The sequence below is a fragment of the Pholis gunnellus genome (assembly GCF_910591455.1).
Source record: "Pholis gunnellus genome assembly, chromosome: 14".
Classification (NCBI taxonomy): domain Eukaryota; kingdom Metazoa; phylum Chordata; class Actinopteri; order Perciformes; family Pholidae; genus Pholis; species Pholis gunnellus.
The window spans coordinates 12180932-12195740 of record NC_136541.1 but is presented as its reverse complement, the minus strand read 5'-3'; the positions used below and the strand labels follow the sequence as shown (position 1 = coordinate 12195740).

At 42.7% G+C, this 14809-nt stretch overlaps 3 protein-coding genes across 3 annotated transcripts; 1 reads left to right on the top strand and 2 right to left on the bottom strand.

Moving 5' to 3' along the window:
• Nucleotides 1–355: 355 nt before the first annotated feature.
• On the top strand, nucleotides 356–5242 carry selenof (selenoprotein F). Its single transcript, XM_079173053.1, has 5 exons — nucleotides 356–447; nucleotides 1448–1615; nucleotides 4237–4300; nucleotides 4793–4842; nucleotides 5050–5242. The coding sequence occupies exons 1-5, from the start codon at nucleotides 400–402 to the stop codon at nucleotides 5179–5181; spliced, it is 462 nt and encodes a 153-aa protein (XP_079029179.1). The 5' UTR covers nucleotides 356–399; the 3' UTR covers nucleotides 5182–5242.
• A 1856-nt stretch (nucleotides 5243–7098) lies between these two features.
• On the bottom strand, nucleotides 7099–9283 carry cldn18 (claudin 18; the record flags this gene model as incomplete). Its single annotated transcript, XM_079172495.1, has 5 exons — nucleotides 7099–7186; nucleotides 7309–7422; nucleotides 7516–7648; nucleotides 7773–7937; nucleotides 9064–9283. 5 exons carry the CDS (start codon nucleotides 9281–9283, stop codon nucleotides 7099–7101), a joined length of 720 nt encoding a protein of 239 aa, XP_079028621.1.
• Nucleotides 9284–11563: 2280 nt separating this feature from the next.
• Nucleotides 11564–12289, bottom strand: LOC306705809 (transcription factor Sox-14; the record flags this gene model as incomplete). Its single annotated transcript, XM_079172666.1, has 1 exon — nucleotides 11564–12289. One exon carries the CDS (start codon nucleotides 12287–12289, stop codon nucleotides 11564–11566), a length of 726 nt encoding a protein of 241 aa, XP_079028792.1.
• Between the last annotated feature and the right edge of the window lie 2520 nt (nucleotides 12290–14809).

Genomic DNA, 14809 nt, shown 5'->3' with positions numbered 1-14809 from the left:
AGTCCGCCACACGGATGAGGATTTCTATTCGTTGACAATCTCTATCTGTTCAAACCGGATTGGACAATTTTCAAAAAACGGACCTGAAGTCGGACAGCAGGTGTCGCTGTTGTGTTTGAACCCTGAGAAAAACAGAGACGAAGAAGACGGTTAGAGTCGACTTTGGAACATGCCAAAACTAAAAAAAACATTAATTTAAATGTAATTACCCAGAATTACTCAAATATTTATAGAAATGTTAATATAACTTATATGAACAATGTTATGTCAGCAAGCGTTGAACACTGAGAAAAAAATAAACGATCAGTTATGAAGTTTAACGGACAGGCGCGACGGGGCAGCTCTTTCTGGAATAAAGGGGTCCTCAGAGTAGTTTATGCTAACAAAGCAAGCTCCAAAATGTCGGGAGAGGTGTATCTCCTGTGGCTTCTCTCGCTTTTACAAACGGTGAGTTTATTTACAATGAAAATGAGCAGATGTCGCCGCTGTCAGTCGTGTGTTGTCGTCGGCATAGCTGTCGTCTGTCAGCCGTGTACCGTTGTGTTCATGTTAGTGAGCCGCGTCCTGCTGAGCCCGGAGCTTCTAAATGACGTGGCTTATCTTCAAAAACCCTGAGAGCCCCGATGAGAAGCCTCCTCAGTATTTATATGTCAGCTAACTCATATATAATAGTTATAAACTGATTGTTTTTTTGTTGAAACCGGTGTTTTGAAAGAGAAAGGCAATGTTAAAACCAGTACTTCCGGTGCTAAACATCACGTATCCCCGTTAAAAACTCTCTGTTCAGTAGATGAGTCCAAAATGCTTGTAACTAACGAGTCAAAATGTTTTTTATTATCCCAGTTAAAGTTATGGACAAGGAGAGAGTAGATAATACAGGATGCTGAAGATATTTTCACACAGAAGCAGCTAAATACGGGGCTTTTAATGGGGTAATTAACTTGAGAGGACTCTGGTTTCCTGATTCCTGAAACAGATTATGTTAAATCTACCTGGGAGTCATAGTTACAAGAATAACTGACGAAACAAAGTACCCATCAGCATCAGCTGAGTCGTCAGTTATTCACTGTGACACCAGGACGGTTTGTGAAAATGCTAAACATTTGCTGGTTACATTTGCTTTCTAAATAAAAATTGAATTAATAGATGATATTTTAGTTTTAGCACCACGTTCCTATAGCCCGATAAATAATTATTTATATATTGATTCAACTATACACTGAACGTGCCATTGTAATTTAGATTTAATTTACAGAACTACATACAAGTAACATCACTTCTAAAGCAAACGCATATCCACAATCTCAATTCTTTGTTTCTGTTTTTATCGGTAACAGAATGCTTTTTTTTAATACTAGTAAGATTATTTTTTTTATTTTATTTTTTAAAGGCCAACCTTTTATGTTTCCTCTCTGTGTGACTCTTATCTCCTCCTTCCTCTCTCCAGCTGTCGGCGTATGGTGCCGATCTGACGTCTGAGGCATGCAGGGATCTGGGCTTCTCCAGCAACCTGCTGTGCAGCTCCTGTGACCTTCTCGGGGAGTTCAGCCTCAACAAGCTGCAGCCCGACTGCCAGCAGTGCTGCCAGCAGGAGGCCCAGATGGAAGTGCGCAAGGTAAAGGGAACAACAGAGCTCCAGAGAAATAGGCAAACATATAGTAGTTGCCTGTCTAGATTCAGTCTCAGTGAGGAGGAGGAGGAGGAGGAGGAGGAGGAGTGTGCTACAAAGACTTTATAAAAGGACAATGGACTAGTGTAACACTTATTTGTTATCCTGTGCTGCCTTCACTCTGACTTGCTAAATTTGATGATACACAACAGATACGTTTATTTATCTTGAGCTGATTGGCATGCTGCCTCTAGTTCGCTGAGCTTCACTCAGCATCCACAGGCTCCTCGGTGGATAGGAGAAGCACTCTGAAGACCTCCGTGTCAGAATTTATTTGACAGGATCACAACCTCCAGCCTTTGAGCTGCTACTCAAAACAACCTAGTTTTAGCCTCTCTATCACTGGGTCTGTTTACACTGTTTTTGCAGCTGTGTGTCAGATCTGAGCTGCCACACACACACAAACTCTGTCAGTAGCTTTCTGTCTCAATCCGTCTCTCTGATGTTCAGAGTCGAGCCTCCTCAACCCTAGCGTGACACTCCCCATGGGGTCCAAATATCAGGTTTCACTGTAACAACCTTCCTGTAACCAGTGAGGAGGTGTGACCGTGCTCTCATAACGCCGGTGATTACAACACATTCAGAATGACTCCCTGCTTGCCTCTGGTGGATAAACCCCGAGCCGAGTGATTGTGTGAAAAACAACGTAACCCTTCTTTGATTAAGCACGGTCCCCAGAGCGTGTGTGGTATCCTAGCAACAGCACCTTGGCGAAGTGTAGTGCACACCTCATTACACCTCTTGATGATATCTCCGCTTCAGACCGACACTAAGAGGAACGAATACTCCTCTTCCTCCTCACGATTTGAGTGAAATGTCACATAGTGGAGCAATCGTCCGTCTCCTGCTTGACGCTGAGGGTACCAGTAGAAACCACGGTGTCACTGAGCACATTCTACTCCTCAGGCGGCAACAATTATCTGCCTTTCAGAATACGTCAAGTCTCGCAGTTGACATCAGTGCCGTGTCATTAAACCCTCTGAGAAACGGCTTATTGCGCAGCCTGGTCAATTAGTAAGATTCAGTGGGCATGGATGGCATTTGGGTTACTCATTTTCAACTGTGTGCTTGCTTCTGTGCAGAGCACCTCTGCTCCCCTATACAATACAATATATCATTGACGCTCCACCACCACGCCCAAACGTTTGCATGTTTGTATGGCCAGAATAAATTCCAAATACTTGGAAGGTGCATCCTCTCAAAGACCTAACGTCTATACAGCGTGTCTCTGAGAAGGTCAGTACAGCGTTGATGACTTTTCTTGTTGTCACTAAATCCCATGAAAAGACCAAAACCAACAATGACCCGATGATCCCTCCTCGGTGTTGGCTGTGTAGCCGAGCACAGTAGCTCTGCGGCTGAAAATAGTCCCAAACAAATGCACTAGTTCCTCCTGTTTGAGCAACGTCTGCTGAAAGCTGCGGTGCGCAGCTGTTTTAGGAAAGTACGCAGCATTGTTTAGAAGTGGAACTCTATATTTGTTTTTAAAGATTTATGTCTTCAGTAGGAAGCAGTGGGTTTGGGTCTGTGGGCCGCCCACAGGAAGTGTTAGTTCTGGTGTTTTCATGACGACAATAACAAAATATATATAGTATTGCCAGACTTGGCCCTTTAATCTTGACTTGCACCAAAAATGTTGGTATGCTCACAGAATAATGATGTGTCTATGATCACATATTTCTTTCTCGTTGACCTTTATTCATATCTGTTTGGCAAATTCTTTCATTGACAGTAGTTCCTCGTTTAAAAATATCACCGTGTTTTTAATTATTTAGGCTTTAGTGAACATAGATAGAAGTAAGATAGAGTACATGTAGAGAGTACGGTATTGAGAATGTATTCCCTTTATGTATTATTATTATTATTTTGCATCCGAAGTCACTGGTAGACTGGGTGACTAGCTAATTTAGAGCGTTGTTAAAATGCCCCCGGGCGTCCAGTTAGAGCGGCCTGTCGTTTGTTTCCAGTTTCCTGCTCTCAACAGGGCCGTGAGTTGTCTCAGACCTGCAATGTGTGGTAAAATGAAAAGCACGGAAATTTAATTTCAGCAGTGCTGGATTGTTTACAGAAGGACTGAGGAACGGCAGAGGATCTGAGCTTTGCATGGGTAATTTAATTTGCTGCGCGAACCAGCCAACCAGGTCATTTAGCGCTCTCCTCCCATGAACGGAAAACAGAGCATGTTGTTGAAATACTGCTGTGACACTCCAATTTCCTCTAACTTATCGTGTATTGGTGCTGCAGGTTTGATTACAAGTGAGCCCTGCACAAACGGCCATCCATCAGCCCTGCTCCATATGCACAGCCTCGCAATTTAATGACCCCCGAGGAGTCTCCTGGACATGTTTATGAATCAGTGTGCCCGAATCAAATTACTCCTCCAGGCCAGGCGACCACCAGCAGGGCCACAGCCCTGCTTTGTCTCTGTGTGTGGGCATTGATGTATATGTGTGTGTGTGTGTGTGTGTGTGTGTGTGTGTGTGTGTGTGTGTGTGTGTGTGTGTGTGTGTGTGTGTGTGGAGGGAAGTCCTCTTGGACTACCTGACATTGTGTCTCTCTTTACACAGCTCTATGCTGGGGCCATCCTCGAGGTGTGTGGATGAAAATTGGGGAGGTTCCCCCAAGTCCAAGGTGAGTTCTGTCTATTGGGACGTGATTATATTGTGATATTTATTATTTTAACTTAATCTTAACTGTAGCAGCTCTTTCTTGCTACTAAGTGTGTGCTCTGTGTGATGATTTTTTTTGCAGCAGGTGGTCTAAAATGCCTGAGGGCCCATTTTCAAACAAGCTTTTGAGGTTTTTTATTTTCCTTTTTGTCTCCGGTGGAGACCTCCCATCTCTGCTCGGTGTAACATTTGGTTAATTCGGTGTTGGGTTACGTTGACTGAGTTACTGCAGCCTCAGAATGGGAGTAGACGTCTGGTGTGTGCGCCATATGGCTGCCATTTGTTTACTTCAGCTGTAGCCATCCTGTGTTCCCAACTGTCCCCGCCGCTGTTAACGCCGCATTCCCAGGAGCTTTTACAGTTGTCACTAATTACAGACCTCGGTACTAAAATGGAAATACTAATTGACTGATTCATTGCCTGACATTTGCCTCACTGGTGTTTTTATCTCTAGCTTTTGTCAGGAGTGACAAGCCGAAGATGTTCAAGGGTCTTCAGATCAAGGTAAGGATGATGAATCGTGAACCAGCACGTTGATATAATCTCATAATTACACACGCATTAAGCTTCATCTGGAGGGGAAAAACAACGCAATTTCAAAGGGAAATCAGATTATGTTAATCAGATGACACAAACATTGAATGTCTTTCATTAGTATTGAGGGCAAACCGTCCTAACACGCCTCCTGCTTCTCTCTTTCCCACTCTGCAGTACGTGAGAGGCTCTGATCCTGTACTAAAGCTTTTGGACGATAACGGGAACATCGCTGAAGAACTCAGCATCCTCAAGTGGAACACAGACAGCGTGGAAGAGTTCCTGAGTGAGAAACTAGACCGGATATAGACACGTGTATGTTTTCTGTTTTTAGTCTTTAGTTAAAGGATCGTTTCACCCAAATTTACAATACTTCTAGTTGTACGTAGCCACGCAGATATTTTCTGTTTTTCTGTGCCTGAGATGTCTGCGTCCACCTTCAGGTAAATGGAGTTCTGTTTGTGGCGCTCGCAGCACTGAAAACCAACTTGTCTTTCTAGAACCTGTGTTCCTGTAGATGAACCACCTTCAATGGTTTTATATGAAATGCTGAAGAAATGGTTCCAATGAAAACCGAGTCCTACAAACAAGAATACTCTTAGCTCCGTTGTGTTTAGGTTGTGGCTGAAATCTCAAGAGACAGATCTTTAAAACGATAACAAATCAAGACTATCTGCATGGATAGAGACTACTAGGGGCTACTGACAAAATGTTTTTTATTTTTTAGAATTTGGATGAACCGAACTTTTATGTTATTTACCAATTTGTACACAACTCGGCCTTGAAAGATGGTTGTTAAATCACTATATGACTGTTTTTGTATGTGAAAATCCTCAATTTCTTGTCTGGATTTGACCAAATAACTAATGTGAGGGTGTGGAAGACGTCATCGCAGACCCCCGGTGGGCAGCACACTCGAAACAATGAATAACATTACCGAGTAATCATGGCTCAAAGTGGGTCCATTAGGTTTGAAAAACAACAACAACGCACATCATGAACTGTTTCGTTGTCTACCTGTGAGAGTTTACTTTCCTCTTCTGTCAGTCTGATATTCATGTATGATTTCTTTTTTTTTTTTTTAAATAACGCTCAACATTGTGACTGATGGGATTTGTGTTTTCTAGTTGCTCTTCTAATGCAGGCGTCTTTGCTGAAGCACACGTTAGTGACGACCTCACAGTAAACCAGTGTTGGGATGTGAGGTCTGATGTGAATTTGTGTTTTTTTCGGCATCTTCTGCTTTGAAGAGAAACTAGATTTATTACGGATGCTTGTTTTGTTTTTTTGAGCAAGTGAGTTGACAGTATAAATATGCAACGATAAACAAAGCCTCTGATGTTTTTTCTGTCATTAGCTAGTTGGTCTTTGTTACTCTCGTGCAGATGGTCTCGCCTCATTTAAAACCACTGACATGGATTTGCTGACATCTTGTGGTCTAAAGCGTCACAGCTCGGTGCTGGGACAGGTGGACTAAACGGTTACAACACTTAGTCAGACGGTCGGTCAAACTTGCCTGAAATTTGCAAAATTTATTGCAAAAACCAGCATTAAAATGTATCTCCAGAACATATACATAACATCTCTAGTGTCTCCTGTTACTACGTCATGCAGCTACCAGTCTGCATAGAGAGCACAGAGGGCCGTGCAGCTGCTGATCTGACTTTGCACAGCTTCTTTCCAAGGACGAGTGCTGCTCGGCAGTTTAATACAGCAGATCATATCTGTAACGGAGACAGTAGCTGTACTTAAAACAAAGCGCATACGTATATGAATACATCTTCCTTGACGTGCCGTTACTTATCTTCAGTCCGACATTAATAAAACATGAACATGTTTCACATGTCATGTATGCTCTCATTTATATTTGAATAATTTAAACCACATATTTCACAATCAGTTTTATTAACATACAACTTTAATGATTTCACAAAACTCAAGTAAAAAATGCTTTGATTACATACAAGTATAGGGTTTATAAATATCTAACCATGGAGATGTGCATGTGAAAACTACTTATTTTGCCAGAACTCCTTTTCTTCTTACTCCTGTTGGACTGCTGATACAATGCGAGACATGAACCCCCATTATCAGATAGTAAAGACGTATTTAATGTGTATATGAGGCAACTTAAGAAGAAAACATCCCACAAAGCATGCTGCATGTGAACAGCTAACAGCACACACCTTAGCAAACACTAATTGTCAACGCAGCAGAGTGTTGAAGTTACACATAATTCTGGTCTTTCTTGCCGCCCTCTGAATGGTGATCGGTTTTGGCGTGGGACTGAGGTTTGTAAGCAACCCCCGGGTAGCTGAAAAGCAAGAGGCAACAATTGTTGGAGATTCATACAACTAGAAAGAGCAATAAATTCAGTCCAGAACAAATCCACAGACATCAGCAGAAGCGCAACTATAACTCTTTGAGGGGACTCACTGTGTTTTTTGCTCTTTCACCATCCCCTTGAAAGCCACTGACTTCAGGATGCCAGCAATAAGCAGGGTGCCCCCTCCTATCCAGGCTACAAACAGTGCAGGGCCAAAAGTGTATCTGCAAAGGCAAACAAGACATGATGTAAGTCCTGCATGCAAACAATATGGAGAATATGAAAACGCAAGCAAAACAAGTATCTTTGTGTCCTACCTGGGCATCCCTCCTCCGATCCCTCCTATTCCTCCCTGCATGTTTCCTCCTCCATAGTTTAGGTCGGTGGACATCCTGAAGCTGGCCACAATCTGATCGGCGTAGATAGAAGCTCCTGCGATGCCACACACACCTGAGAGAAGAGTGACAAAGACAAGAACTCTGTGATTTATTTAATGCAACTCCTTAACAATCGGAGATGTCAACGAACAGAAAAAAAACTTGTGTTTTTCATATTTCTGTTATTTGTAACTTACCGCTGATGAGGAACATGATGCCCGCGGTGAGGCTCATCTTTGCCTTGGTGGTGTCCGCCATGCTGTTCATTGTGAGGCAGGCCAGGGAGAAAACGGATATCACCGCTCCGAGGACACCCAGCACCACACCCACTATCATCAGGGCTCGTACAGCCTGGAAAGTACCTAGTGGACGGAAAACCCAAAGACATGTTATATTGAGCCTGATATGTCTGAAATTACTGATAATTTCATTGTATCTTACTCTACCAAGATGCTCTACATTGTATAATAATCTGCATCACATAAATCATGTCTTACGATAAGATTTATTTTTTCCATTTACACCTGCAACACTTCATGTCATCCTCATAGTCTCATGAAGACGATGATGTGAACATACTGTATGTGTTTAATCTGATAATGTGACCGGTATTCTCCTACAGTAGGTGTGCTGTAGGAACCTGCCCTTTGCTTCTTGTTTGTTCTGTTTCTGATAACTGTGTTGACCTGAGTCTCGGCCTGGCCGTCCATTACAGTGACCAGAATGAACTGGTGCTAATGCAAACACTGATAGCAGTGGGCTTGATGCAGTTAGAATAAGGATGGCAGAAACTGAGAGTCAAAATATTTAAATAATTATATAATTTACACCAAATAGTTAGAAAGATAAAATTATCTGATTTATCCTTTCAGCACCTTAGCGGGAAAAAGTCCTCAGATATATTTTTTGCTGCAAATCAAAGTGTTTTAATCTCTTTTATTAAACCATTCAATTCCTCATTTCGCCACTCACAATTTATCTTTAAATTGGCTTGCAATTTAACAATATATATATATATATCTTCATTTCGTGAATATTTATTTGTTCCAGAACTTCATCGGAGCGATTTGGTGCATTTGAGTGACACTTTTAAACTCAGGAACAATTCTTGTACCTCGTTTTTAGAGTTTAAAAGTTTCTGGCACGTTTCAAAACAAACTGCTCATCTCATCATCTTTATTGTTTTACATAATATTCTACAAATAAGTGGCATTAAAGAGACGCAGAGCGAGAAAAACTCGGCATTCTATGTTGCTTGCACATGAACCCCAGACTCGACAAACCTCCTGCCTTGTAATTTCATTTCAGAAAAACTAGTTTCTTGGCTCTTGACTTCCTCGTAACTCTGATACTGGACTGTTTGGTCACAACTTCTTTAAACTTTGTTACTTACTTACTCTATCCTGTGACCAGAGAAAGCTCATTATGTCTTTTAAGAGTAGAAATGGGAGACATTGCACATTCAAATATGAGAGAGTCTTGTCCTACCTGAGAAACCCAGGAGGCCGTAGAGCGGGCGACACTCGGTCATTCCTGAGGAAGCGGTCTCACAGTTCCGCCACAGACCCTTGTAGGTGTAAACAGATGTCACCACCTCCCCCTGCCTGTCCATGACGCTCCAGTTGTTCATGGCAGTTGCTGCGATGAGGGCTGCTGCACCGACCAAACCCAAAATGAATCCACCATTCTGCAGAACTGAAGGCGCCATCGTTGTTTCCTCCTTCAGAAGTTAGGAAATATAAGGGAGGCACAGCGTGTGTGTGTGTGTGTGTGTGTGTGTGCGCACCGGATGGTTTGTGCCCAGTTTAAATAGAGAAATACTTGAAGTGCAGCTGCATATGTATATGAGTTAAAGCAAAGGTGAGCAGGTGTGGGCAGAGAATGAGAACGGGCAAAGTGATGCTTTGTAGTGATGGTGTCGTTGGGTGGAGGCGGCTGGGTTTCACCCAGTGGGTGACACAGCAGCATGGGTTGGGCTACCTCGTGCTGAGAGGTGTGGACACACTGGTGATACGCGCACCTGGCGCCTGAGTGAGAACTAACTGTTTGAATGTAAATACGGGAAACTGATTCACCGACTCCACGGGGGCTTAAACCGCCAACTGTGAATTATGCGGCCCTTTGCCACGCCAACACCCTCACACACGAAGAAAATGATGCAGCACTGCAGAAAGACAAACATGCGAACGCACAGAGACGAGGCAGCACTGAGTGTGTCCCTCTATCAGATCTAATACAACGGACTACCAGAGAGGAAGTGAGACCAACACTTGACAAATGGAGATTTTTGATTATGACTTTACCATGGACCGAATGTAAAAGTTCATATCAGGCCTCAGCTGTGAGAAACCAGTGAGATAAAAGCTTTTTCACCTCCACATTAAAGCCAGAGGTCAAGCTCAGCTATCTTTAAATCTTTCACTTCTCTCTAAGAACGGTATCTTCCCCATGGGTGTGAAGTGAAAACCTTTAGACTGGGGGTCGTCCATGTGGGGATGCTGTGTCATTGCAATGTCCCCGATTTATGTCCAGCCAGGATATCTGATGCATTTCTACTGTTTAAAATTAAACAAGAGACAAAAAACAAATGACCCAAATATATACTGATGCAGCATCAGTTGTCCTGTCCTTCCTGTTTAATAATTCTGCATCAAATAGATACAGAACGAGCATGATGAATCGACATACACTGAGAATAAAGCCCGGTGGTTTCCAGGTGAGGACTCATTCCGTCTTACTAACTTTTAAAATCAAACAGGACCTCATACGATTTCCATGATTCAACTTATCACCTTATCACTCTGTCAACAACCGGGGAGGAGAGAAGTTTCTATTCTTCTCTTATCATGAGCCTCACTGTCGCTCTCACAAACACAGACGCACAACGAAACTCATACAAAAGTCACCAAACATCATGGGGCTAGAGATTTTAATTCTGTTATGTTGGTCAGTTTGATGAACTTCTGTTTCTTGCGTTATGTCAATATCTGTTTGTCTTTTGTGTAAGCTTTTGTTGTACACCTTATCGGCCTGCTTGTTTAAATAAGAGCGCTCAGGGGGAACATGTCAGGAACATGAAAACATACTTCCCCCAGTTATTATTACAAATGACATCTAACAAAAAACTATTAGAAAAAAACTCTTTGATAATCAGTAGATGTTAAAAAATGAGAAGAATGTAGTGATGTGGATAATCCCAAAAACAAACTAGAATATCAATTAATTGACTCAACTTCACAGCAACATTGTTAACTGACCAGCAACTGACTTATTATCCTTATTATAGCTGCTTATGTAAAATGTTTATAATTTACACATTTCTTGTGGAAAGCTACAAAGAAAAACTCAAACTTTTAGACAATGTTTTTATGGAAACATTTATAATTTCCAATAAAAGAAAAGAAGAAAAAACTGTCCTACATAATGAGACATAATGTACTGGTCTGGGTGACAAACGTGTTGCTGTCCAAATGTAAGAATGCAGGTCTATGAATTATGCCTTTTTAGGCCTGGGTAACTTAATATATTAACACAAATAATACATTGGCTCTTCAGGCTTCCAGCCCTCTAATTTGACATCTTTATGTTTATCTGACTGGCAGTAGCATGGACATGGATGTCAGGTCGCTTGTTGATTTTGATCAATTATTTATAAAGGTTACACGTGAACCTCGTGCATTTAACTTTAAACTGGTTTGTATTTATTTGTTTTTTGTCAAAAGAGTAACAAAATAGCATTTTTGCATTACTCCTGTAAATCTTTACTCTGCATTAATCTGGTACAACGAGTGTGATATAGAGACTTGTGAGTTTGTGGTGCTATGGCTATAGATAAACAGCAATTTATGGCATTTTGAAAAGCACTTGATATCTGCAGAAACACTAGCCTAATATCCAGTTTTGCTATTTGAAGGATGAAAAATGTATTGTAGCCCAGTTATTTTGCTTCAGTCATATTATGGGGAGGTCCTGTGCGCTATCCAGTCTGTCACACGCTGGAGCTGGGTGAGGTGTACGAGTCCATGCCGCTCTTGGTCATCCCACCAGGGAAGAGAATATAGGCAACCTGAGGCTGCAAACTGGCAGCAGACCAGGCGCTACAGTTACACGGCACCACGTATCCCGGGCTGGAGGGTGACGGGTGAGTGTGGGTGTGCTGTCCGTGGCAAGCCAGACCCCCGATCCCTCCAGTCTGGTATCCAAACGTGTGCGCGCTGTAGGGCAGCGCGCCGGCAGCCAGAGCGTGCGGCATCTCCGCCATCCGCTGGACAGCTCCTGTGCTGAACTGCGCCACCGGCTCCAGCAGCGAGAAGGAAGAAGGGGAGGAGACGGGAGCTAGGAACGCTCTGGCTTTATCCCCGGGGACAAGAAAGGAGTCCATGGAAAATCCCTTCAAATGCTCCGCTGCGTCCCCGAGGAAAGACGGCAGCGGGAAAACAAAACGGTCCCTCTTCAGAAGACTCTTAGGTTTGCGCCGGGGTCTGTACTTGTAGTCCGGGTGCTCCTTCATGTGCTGAGCCCGCAGCCTCTTGGCCTCGTCGATGTACGGACGTTTGTCGGAGTCGGACAGCAGCTTCCACTCCGCTCCGAGTCTCTTGCTGATTTCAGAGTTGTGCATCTTTGGGTTTTCCTGGGCCATTTTCCTCCTCTGGCCTCTGGACCACACCATGAAAGCATTCATGGGTCTTTTGATGTGATCTAAAGGTTTTTCCATGTCAGAAGCTCACACATTAATTGAAAAAACACACACCGGTCCTACTTTAAATTAAGTCACCGCTCCAAAAAGCTCATGCTCGTCTCGTGCGTAAAAGGAAAAGTTGTAAGAAATATTTTTTCTGTCTCTATGGTAAGAAAATACTAGAACCTGTAATTCCAAATTGACTGACGCTTTGGCACAAAGTCTAACGGTAAAATGCATAAAGTGCAAAGCCAGAATAGGAGTCACACGGGACCAAGTTGGAAGCTTGTTATGGATGATGCTGGGCATGTCAGCCACTCATCACCACACCACTGTCACGGCGGGCCAAACCAATGGGAATGAGAGAGAGCTGTAATCCCCTCACAAAAGTGACTGTACAACATTTCTGAGGGGCTCCCTCCTTCTCCCTCTCCGACAGTTTAGTCTCTCCAAATGTCTCCTGAGGCAAGTGAAGGCAAGGAACCAGTGAAAAGAGTAATCTGCTGCACAACACACACAGAAAACTAGGAATTATACGACTTTGTAAGGGCTGAGGGATTAAAGTATGGAAGTTGTTTTGCACTGCTGCCCTATGATGACCCGTGTGGCTCATTTGCTCAATTATTAAGTCTGTTTAAGAACATCTCAGAGGGAATATCTGTTTACTGGAGTCATATGAAACCATGTCATGAAACCAGATGTTTTTTTAATTCTAAGGTCACAGCTTCCAAACACCCCTCACCGCCTAAAAGAAAATCTCTAAATGTTGTTATTGGATTTTTCATGGTCAACTAATTATATGTTTTGCACGTTTCATTGTTATGGAGCGATTCCTTCAAAAAACAAACCTCTGGAAAACAACAACTAAAATCACAGTCTGACAATTAGTATTGGTTAGTTAGTTCTTTTCAGGAAACTTCCTCGGAAATTACAAACCCACCAAATGTAACTGGTTTATATTCCAACGTGAAAGTCTAAATGCTGTTTCAAATCCCTCACCAATCTACCAGGAATATCTATTGGGGTAAAATACCGAATTCTGGTGTAAAATTGGGCTGCAAATGTATGGAATTAGGCTGAAATCTCGTTTAATTGCAGAATGTAAAGTTATTAAAACTGCGGAATGACAGAGGACATGAGCCTGCATATAACCCTGCATCTACCATTATTAATTGAAATAGGCCATTGATTGGGTGAATTCTCTAAAACTTGTCTCCATCTTTTGTTGCAAAATCACTCCCGATATTTGTATTCCTACTTGTTAAAACTTGTCGTCAAAACTAATTCAAACATTCACACTCATTTAAATTCTTTCCCATGATTCCATGCCGGCTTCTTATATATCAATATGTGTACAAACGGCTCACCTCCCCCTCCCCCTTACTCTACAAAATCAATATTAATCATAGCTATAATTCATTGGCCCTGGGTGACTCATTGGTTGTTGCAGTTTTCATAATTACTATACCTTATCTGATCAAAATACACTTTGGCCATCTCGTCTGTTATTGAAATGACATTGATGGAGAAAAGCCTGAGCAATAACTTTACTATAAATCACACGCAGCATACTGCATGGATGCACTGCTACAAAATATAGGAGCTTATAGGTAAAAACAGGGATTGGAGTATGTACTCAGGAATCTCATTTTACAAGGAGGAAGCTTCAGGCGCCCAAAATGGCTTCTGCAAAAAGGATTATTACCATGACAGAAGCATGATGTGTTTCCCCCGTAGACAGACCTGTGGCGGTGAGTTGAAGCTCTGGGCTTAGGTCTTGGTAGCGCTGATAAACTTCGCTATCAGGGTACCAGCGAGGAGGAGGCCTTTATTTAATTTACCTCCCACAATCAAAGGCGCCGCAGGCCTCTTCAAAGGCAAAGTAAATGGACATGAAAGATCCAGTGGTGCCCACTGCATCAGTGGTGGAGATGATAAGACGTCTTCGGGGAGCGTTATTCTCCGGGTTTCCTCGGAGCAGACGGGCTTTAGGGATAAAGTGATTGGCAGCAGGGGTCAGACAGTTGATCTGTCTCCTCATGGCTGTGCTGTTATCAGCTGTGCTGTAGGTTCAGGCCTTCACACTCAGGAGGCACCCAGCGCCACACGGAGACAATGATTACATTCACAGTCAAACCATGTTTAGAGCGTTTTTGACAGTGCGAGGAAAAACTGTCCGAGGACCACAACATGAGAGGACCTAAAGGGCAGTATATGGAGAAATCTATTGCTGGCAAACTGTCGCTATCTTCTGTCAAGATTACGTTTAATTCTGCTCAAAGCTTCAACAAACAGAGAGTATGTGTTTTTTGTGTACTCGTGAGTGTTTGGTGTGACTTCTAAAGGGCAGCATTTAAACTCTGGAGAGATGAGGGGGAGAAAAAAATGGGTAATAAGAAAAACTGCCAGCAGCACAAAATGGCTGTCGTAATCCGGTTATCCCCGGGCTCTAAAGATACTGGTCCTCTCCTTAGGAGTCTATCTTTTCTTCTTATGTCAAAACTGTCCTCCATGCACTCAGGTGGATTAAGGAGTCACGCTGTAGAAAGAAATTGA